General features: G+C 37.5%; 2 protein-coding genes across 3 annotated transcripts; one reads left to right on the forward strand and one right to left on the reverse strand.

The window, feature by feature from the left end:
- Positions 1–1,636: 1,636 nt before the first annotated feature.
- Positions 1,637–3,270, reverse strand: LOC114568216 (permeability factor 2). 2 transcript variants are annotated; one of them, XR_003694254.1, is made up of 5 exons: positions 3,015–3,270; positions 2,686–2,818; positions 2,483–2,569; positions 2,276–2,343; positions 1,637–1,902 (listed from the first exon to the last, which is right to left on the reverse strand). XR_003694254.1 is itself a non-coding variant. In XM_028597675.1 (4 exons), exons 1-4 carry the CDS (start codon positions 3,079–3,081, stop codon positions 2,331–2,333), a joined length of 300 nt encoding a protein of 99 aa, XP_028453476.1. In that variant the 5' UTR covers positions 3,082–3,270; the 3' UTR covers positions 1,966–2,330. The 2 variants fall into 2 exon arrangements, 1 of the variants encoding a protein (XP_028453476.1); XM_028597675.1 differs by lacking the exon at positions 1,637–1,902 and having other exon boundaries at positions 1,966–2,343.
- Positions 3,271–7,221: 3,951 nt separating this feature from the next.
- On the forward strand, positions 7,222–8,845 carry LOC114570874 (interleukin-8). Its single transcript, XM_028601476.1, has 4 exons — positions 7,222–7,433; positions 7,625–7,754; positions 7,916–8,002; positions 8,618–8,845. Exons 1-4 carry the CDS (start codon positions 7,382–7,384, stop codon positions 8,631–8,633), a joined length of 285 nt encoding a protein of 94 aa, XP_028457277.1. The 5' UTR covers positions 7,222–7,381; the 3' UTR covers positions 8,634–8,845.

An 8,845-nucleotide genomic window follows, 5' to 3' on the forward strand; every position in this document is an offset into this window, starting at 1 on the left:
TTAAATTCTTAAAGCTACATTGTGTAAGAATTTCTCCCATCAAGTGGTGGAATTGTATATGACAACCAACTGAATATTATTTTCTAGCCCCTCCCATTCCGATCGCGTTTTAACTGCTACTGTGGCTACAGTTTAACTGCTACTATGTCCCTCTTTGGCTAATGTATTTTAAAGATGGAGGCGCAACATGGCCGTCATTCGAGCGACTCGCTCGCATTGATCTGAATGATTCTAAATGGCAGATTCTACACTTACACTTACTTTGATTAGTTGGTGGAAGTAATTACACATGAATGAGCACATATTTGTGAACGAACAAAGGGGTTTTTGCTAAGAATCAACAAAATAAATTACACAATGTAGGTTTAAAACAAAGTTGGGAAACCACTGGTTTAATCTATGGCATTACATCATAGTCTATGAGATTATGATAGTTGTAGCGTCACTGTCGCACATACTGCCCCATCAAAGCTGTCATTGGCGACAGTTATAGTTTATTATAGGATCGCCATTAGCTGTGGACCTTAAGCACATACTCTTCCTGGGGTCCTGCTATCCATCGAAAACATGGTGAAAACTGCCAACGCTGACATTTATGGCAGCAGAATTATTTAGTTTCTGTTGGTATCAGTCGGTGTTTGCTCTCGGCAGCTTAGGTTTTCCGCCGTCCATATTGTCCCTGCTGCAGCTACAGCCTCCCTCGGCCTCTCTCTGTTTCAATACAGCTGAATATCCGAGTCACTCAAAACACTGTAAAATGTACAGTGTTTTGAGTAACATCCTCTCACTGATGGAAACTTACACTAGTTTGCAATACAGGAGAAGAGAACAGGGAAGGTTGTGAACAGCAGGGTTAGGACATGGGGTAGAGTGGATCCTCCGACTCAGGAACAATGGATGGAGATAATAGAGGAAATCTATGTAATGGAAAAATTGACACATCACTTAAGATTGCAAGAAACACAGATGAAGGACAAATGGCTGAAATGGACATTTCTCCGGACCTTGAACAGCGACAAAGACTATTGAAAGAACATTAGATACAGAGGACAAAACAGAGAGAACTAATGAATGAACAAGAAGGAATGCAACTCCCAACAGGACTGTATTTTGTTTTGTTTTCTAGTGTGGCTTTGTTTGTTTTTTGTATTGCCGGATGTGGGGTGTACGTGTAAAAATGTGAAAAATCAATAAAAACCATGCAAGGAACATACAACAAGAAAGACAAATTGATAATATGTGATATCGGGTGATGATTCAGAAATGATGTTGGGAGACCTCAAAGATGACAACCAGTCTGATGATTACAAATCAAGTGCAGCTTTATTCAAACAGTGAAAAAACTTTCATGACACTGGAACAACCATGAGCATGCAGACACGTCCGCCCAAAGATGAACCACATGTACATCATAGTGAATACCTTTTAAACACTTTTTGTGCTTACACAGCATGAGGCATCTGTTTCAGTTGGAACAGTTTACTCTTAAACTACACCTTTTATGGCACGTGCTCCTAATAGATTCTCACATTCCTGGCTCCAATTCCTCTGTGTGAAAGTTGTACCCAAACTCATAACAGATTCTACACATTCCTGTGGGTGAAGGTTGTCCCCAGACTAGCCTTCTTGTGTAGTACACTACATACAACATATAAAATACACTTGAAACATGTAGGCTGAAATATCCAACCTATCAATCCTCCCTTTTTTTTATCCTAGTTGAGGTACAGTACTACAATGTGATGTGCAACAATATGAACCCCTGGAATGCATTTTGAATGAGGATTATCCCAATACATCACTTACATGAAACATTAACAATGCTAATCATGGCAGAGGCGAAAACCTGGTGGCTGTTTCTTTACCAGGACAAAACTCCTCTGCGATCCCCTCATCAAATTGCTGCCAGCCGAATCGTTGGGGCGATCACAATATGTAAGAAAGAAAAACCAAAGAAATTCCATGTTCAATTTCAAGTAAACTTTTTTAATTCAGAAATAGGTTGTCACACACATTTACATTCCATAAATACATCTTGTTAACTTGTCTAAATATTAGACAAGATAGCAATAGAGCAGCCAAGTGACGTCAGAGAGTAATTGGCTACAACACACACAAGTAACATTACAAATAAACACATACTTGTTAATAAATAACACGTCGGATACAAACATAACCTTAATGGGTAAATTATCATTTTTGAAAATCAGGACATTAGGCAATCTTCTGGTATTAAAATGAGATGAGTGGGATGAGAACAAATACTTTCTGGTACTTTTCATTTGTTTTCAAAAGGCTCAGACTCATGAAGCACATCTCTCCTGGTCTGTTCAGCGTCTTCTGCTGCAGAGAAAAGAAACACAAAAGAAGAATTATATTGTGCATCAAAAGTGAACACTGTTCTTTTCTGTATCACTATCCAGTTACATCATGAAAGTTGACGACTGAGTGTCTTTGTACTGTATGATTGATCTGTACTTACTTGGACAGGATCTTATCAATCACTCTCTTCACCCAGGGAGCTTCAGGGTCCAGGCAAACCTCTTTGCCTGTCTTTTTCAGAGTGGCACTGCAACACCAAAAAAGAAACAGAGATGCAATCAGAAAAAGTTGGTGAAGCCAGCAAATGACTGTGACAAAATCTCAAAGTATTATCGGGATGAAGGCTTGGAAATGAGGTCTTACATGATCTCAGTCTCGTCGCAATGGGAGTTGGCAATAATCAATTCCACCTTCTCGATGTGGCGGCCGATGGGTTGGCTCTCTTTCTGGATGCAGCGGCAGTGCAGCTCCACTCCCGGGCTTCTCAGACTCATCGCTGTTAGGACACAGGAGTCACATATGGTCACAAAGTGCAATAGTTTGTGTTGATAGCTCTGATGCATTAAGGAAAAGAGGACAGCAGAATGTGCACAGCAGTGACAGTTCAAATGCTAAACTGAATATAGTAACTTGATCAACAGCATAGCTCAATATTGTTACATTCAATTATTGATTTACAAAAACATTCTTACCTTCACTGACGGCCAGGAAGGCCAGGAGCACCACAATAGAGGCGACAAGGACTCTGCTGATCATCATTTTTGCCTTTTACAAAATTGTGCAACAATTAACACTAAAGATTGTCTTTCAGAAAGCCATCTGATGAAGTCTGAATTGAAAAGAGCTTTTTCTAGTACTGAATTCTTCTACTCAGTTCCTTCTTTCCTTTACTTTTCCTTTTCTTGGTTCAGCTGCCTTCTCACTCTGCTGTTTGAATCTAGCGCTGAAGAGTAGAATCTCTCCTTTTATAGCCGTCTTCTGGAAATGAGTCAGACAGTTTGCGCAAGCTCGGACTGTTGGCAGCTGAGTGGGAATTTTTTTATTAAGAAGGTTCATCATGGGTCAACATTTGTCACTAATGCAGAGTTATCATTTGAAAAAAAACAGCAACTAAAAGTCTGTAATAAATCGGTTGATGTGATAAGAGTGCTCAAGATAAATTCTTTGTAAATTTGAACAGCTCTTAACAGTGTGTTGCACCACTCCTGCTGTCAAAAGCTGGACAGTTAGTAAAACACAACAAGAATAATAAAACACTGAGCTGCATGCACAGCCATGTTCAGTGCTGTTGAAGTTCAATAACGTGAAACGCTTGTTACAGCATGTTATTTGTTTTTTTAGAAAGAGACAGAGAGAAAAGTTGCTTCTGATTTTAAAGTTTTCTTTTCAAACAAGGGTACAATCTAGTTGTTGAATAATGCAGTTATAATAACTGAACACTAAATGTAATCACAAAGAGAAACTCTAAACATATGTACACCATGTTCATGCATCCTATAGATTAAAAACAACAGGGCCATTATTACACATATCAAAACAGTCATATCGCCGGCTCACGCGTTTAATATTACTAAAGAAATGACAGGCGATGTACTAAAAATATTAATGGGACTAAAGAGCCTGACGCAACTTCAACAGGCTTGAACACATCCGCCCATACGTCACTGCGTCCACTTTCACAAAGCAGAAGGAAGTATGAAGAAACTTCTTAACAGGTAGGGCTAATCTTGCCGTTTTGAAACAGTGATTCTTAAACAATATGTGCTGATTAAAATGTTGAGGAAGGGAGATTAAGTTATGTCTGTTGAAAGTGTAACATTTTTATTTGTATTATTTCTTTATTGAACAGAAACTAAAATAAATCTCAGAAAGGCAGGAAAGCAGTGGTGGAAGAAGTCATTTAGCCTATTTAAATCCTTTACTTATGTTATAATACCACACTGTCCACTACAAGTAAAGGTCCTGCATTCAAAACCTTACTTAAGTAAAAATATGCAAGAAATATCTGCAAAATGCACTTAAAGTATGAAAAGTAAATGTATTAATTTTGCAGTAAAGTGGTTCCTCTCAGTGTTTAACTATTACATGTGATGTTTTTGGATTAATATTACTCACGCATTAATCTGTGTCTTGCATTTTATTGCTTTAGATGTAGAAAAACAGCTTTTTTTTTAGTTTTCTGACAATGCATTTTCAAGCTTTAAGGCTTTGGAGGTTTTTAAACAGTTTTTTTTGGCTTAAGAAGAAGAGGAATTTTCTTAACCCATAAAGGAACACTTCATCCTTCAGTTTATCACAAACATTCACATTCAAAATCACCAAATGTGGAGATACATAGTTTCCTTGGACAGGAAGGGGATGATAAATTTTATTCTGTAATCTAACTAAAGCTATCAGATAAATGTAGTGGAGTAAAAAATACAATATTTGCCTCTGAGACGTAGTGGAGTAAAGGTAAAAAGCTGTATAAAATAGAAATAATAAGTAAAGTACAAGTACCTCTAGTTTGGTACAGAACATTACAAAAAGGTTATGACCTGATCAAGATCTCATCTGGAACTATTCATGTCTTTTTGTGGTCATTTCTGTTTGGCTTGTAGCAAAATAAAACCAGATGTGACTTCCACACTTGGTAAACATGTGATGAATTTCACTGGAAAGTTTCTGATTTACAGCTGTGCCTGTTTTAGTTAAAGACGGGTGAGTATGAGTATGAGGAAGAGAACGTGATCACCAGACCAACTTATGTTTGGACACATATGACCACTTTCTATCTATTGGTCTCCCCCTAAATGTTCCCTGTGGTGCTGGGGGCAGAGTGCTAATATCAGATGATTTTTGTACATATGAAACCAAAAGAAGAAACAAGGTCTGTAACTTTATGGTATTACAGAGGATGTATGATGCCTTTTCATTTCACCGCATGATACATAGTTTGGATTTTCCAAAACTTCCCCTTGACCTCAGCTAAAACTTCCATTGTCTTCTTCAGCACTGGGAAAACTTGGCAAACATTCCATAGTGCATTAAGGTATTGCATACAAGAGTATAGTGTTGGTAGAGTATAATACTGCACATTTAGAGAGAGGTTGTTCTGTCTTGAATAGCATTGACTATCAGTATCAGCGCCTTATTATAGTATGGTTTAGAAAGTAAATAGGCACATGCCCACTACACACTACATGTTGATACTCAATACAAAGGACTGAGTTAACATGGCTGTTAAAAGCAGCTGGGAAAAATCAGGAATGAATCATGAACTTGTTGTAGGCCTATCTTCCTTTTTGTTTTTCTCTGTGTCTGTGAGAAAGCTGATAGGTGTGCTAGAGCGATACCGTGCTGCTTTAGTTTAAGCATGCTCCATTGTAATTAGTTAACAATAGCAAACAATTAGTTTCAGCTACTGTGCAATGGCTTTCAACCTTATTTTTGCATGTACAGTATATATTATTATTACAGTATATTCTTCAGTTTTATTTTTACACAGCACATATTTACATTAAAAGTAATAATAAGTCCCAAACTGTTATTTGATAGGTTAGAAAATAATTGTGTATTTCTGCATACTTTAATGATTTGTTTAACGTAAAGCAGAGGTGAAGTTGCTCAGTGATGTTGCAAGGCTTTTTGAGAAGATGCCAAAATACAACAGGACAGTGGGATAAGATTAACATTGTTAATTTGGTCTGGGGCAGGGATCCAAATTCCAGATAAGTCAGCAGTGGCCTCAGCTGCAACAATACAGTGCACGTTTTCACAGGAAAAATATTTTAGCAGGATTTCTGTAAAAAGCAGGGGGATCCAAGGGATAACATGTAAAAGCGAGAAACACTTTTTTCCAACATGGCCCCTGATGTAAGAGAACAGGACATACAACACATGCAAACACATACAGTCCTACGATTAAAACAATAAACAATAAAACTACACTTCAAAAAACCAGCTAAAACACCATGACCTACCAAACAATAAATTTCCCTGTCCCCAATCTAGATTTTATTTCCCCCTAATTATCTATTTTATTTTCGTTACTGCCATTTTGATATGAAGTGGAAGACTATTCCATAAAATAATTCCTGTATAAAAAAGGATTTTCTGGCTTCGCTATTCACACATGGCACCTTACATGAACGGACACTGGCCCTAGTCTCATGGGCATTGTTGAGTATGTACCATTCAAATCTGAAATCCCAAATACTTTGGGGCTACACCATTAATAATACTGTACATATGATTGAGTTTAAGTTGTTCAACTCTAAGCTTAACAGGCAGGAACTCAACCCTCTTAAACTCATTTCTTCCCAAATGATACCTAGAAGGTTTAGGCAGTATAAAACAGATCATATTATTTTGCATAATCTGCATCTTGTTTTTCATTTTCATCGTTAGGCCACTATACCATGCTAAGCATGCATAGTCAAAATGGCATTGAATGAGTGCTGAGACGAGGAGTTTTTTTATTTTTGAGTCAAACTGTCTTGTATTACGGTATGTTTTATTCAGTAATTTCTCTGCAATGGAATATCCTGACAATGTTTGGTCCAATATAATACCTAGATAAATAACAGAATTCTTTGCTTCAATTTAATTTTCGTTACATATAACTTTTAATGCAGATGCCTTTTGTAACTTACGTTTGGTGCCAAATAGGATGCACTCAGATTTCCCTAAGTGCAATGACAGTCTGTTGTCGATCAGCCACTCTCTCTCTTTGGTTAGGTGCAGTTGGGTTTGTTGACACATATATTCAGATTTCAGATTCCTGCTAAGTGACCTCTGCTTCAGCAAAAGTGAGACAATTTTCCTCAGAAAAATCTTTCTTTTTTTTTTTTTTTTAAAGACATATCACCAGTTCCTCCTAGCTTGCTAACTGGAGTAGTGCAGTGAGTTCTTCCTTATAATCACTGAAGGAGGGAGTCAATGATGAAAGAGTAGAAAAGGGTTTACAGAGAAGACTTGCATCACAACTGCAGAGGGAACCGCAGAGCTTTCTACAGATGTTTGCAGTCTACTGACTAACACTTTTCTCTTTAAATCTATCTTCAGCTTCAGAGCAGATATGTCTATCATCACTATTGTGGCGCTCCTGGTGTTCCTAATGATCCCTCAGGGTGAGTCTAATCCATAATTATTTTAGTAAAATGTAGTCTTGGAAAAATGCCTTCACTCTGTTTGTTTCCAGCATTCATGCACTCTGTGATTTGAGTGACTGTTTGTGATCTGTATTTAGCAATTGGCAGTGTGCTTTACTTTGATTCTGTCCAGAAATTGACATTTTTTCTCTAACCTCTCATAACCTCAGGTTTTCTGGGGGATCATGGAGTGAACCAGCGATGTCGATGCATCAACAAGGAGAAAAAACCCATTGGACGTTACATAGGAAAGGTGGAGGTGCACCTTGCCAGCTCCCACTGCAAAGATATTGAAATTATGTAAGCACTGGGGCCAAAGTTCAACAGTTTTTCTCTTAATTTATACTCACAAAACAAACCTATTTGAGGTAATGATCTGTGTCTTAATGGGTCTGGTGTGATATTACAAAGTCGTGCAGGAAATATTGCTGTGACTGATGTCTTTGTCTTTGATCCTGCAGTGCCACTCTTAAAAAGGATGGGCAAAAGATTTGTCTGGACCCTGATGCTCCTTGGATCCAAAAAGTGCTTCTGAGGAAACAGGCTCAGTAAGTTCATCTTCACTGTATTTTTGTGAATATGTGAACAGATAAGCATGAGAACAGACCTCGTATGAACAAAAGAAATTTAATTCTTCGTGTTCAGGGTAAAGAGTTGAAAGCAAGGATTGCACACACTGAGGCACATCTTTCTAGGATTTGATGACCTTAAGGTCGACTTAAAGGCAACTCTGGCTTCAATTCAGTTAGTTATTCATTGTTTTTAGTCACAGATCAGGGAAAGATGAGGTTGTTTGCAGAAGAGGATTTTAGTTATCACTTCTGCTTGTGTATAACTTTTCAGGAAGCTGGTTAACCATTAGTCATTTACTGGCTTAGTGAGGTTTGTTGAAAACATGTGACGGCAGCTACATTCCAGAAACTAATAAAGCAGTAGTCCCAGTCTAATTCCTAAACTAAATTGGAAAATAAAAACAAATTTGAAATGATAGTTAAAACATATCACATTCCAATTCAAGTCATGATATTACATTTCATAATTTGAATTAATTTTATTGTGATCATGTATAGTGAGCAGAATAAACATCTGCCGCCAAATCCATATTAAGTATATATGTAAGTAGAGTGGAATTGCCTCTAAAACATATGTCCTTTTTTTCATAGAAGACCAACACCTTGAACTACAAACCTTCACAGAATTAGCTCGGATGGAAACAAGGACCTTTTAGAGTCACCACTGAAGTTCAAAGTGGAAGCATGGATTGCAGTGATGGAGCACAAAGATCACATTTTTCTTGATGGGAAAGATTAAGCTGTGACGCTCAATAGGTTTCCTGTGTGCCAACGAGAAATATATGGCAATATACACGTGTGTGTATATATATATAAAAA

The sequence above is a fragment of the Perca flavescens genome, chromosome 2 (assembly GCF_004354835.1).
Source record: "Perca flavescens isolate YP-PL-M2 chromosome 2, PFLA_1.0, whole genome shotgun sequence".
NCBI lineage: Eukaryota > Metazoa > Chordata > Actinopteri > Perciformes > Percidae > Perca > Perca flavescens.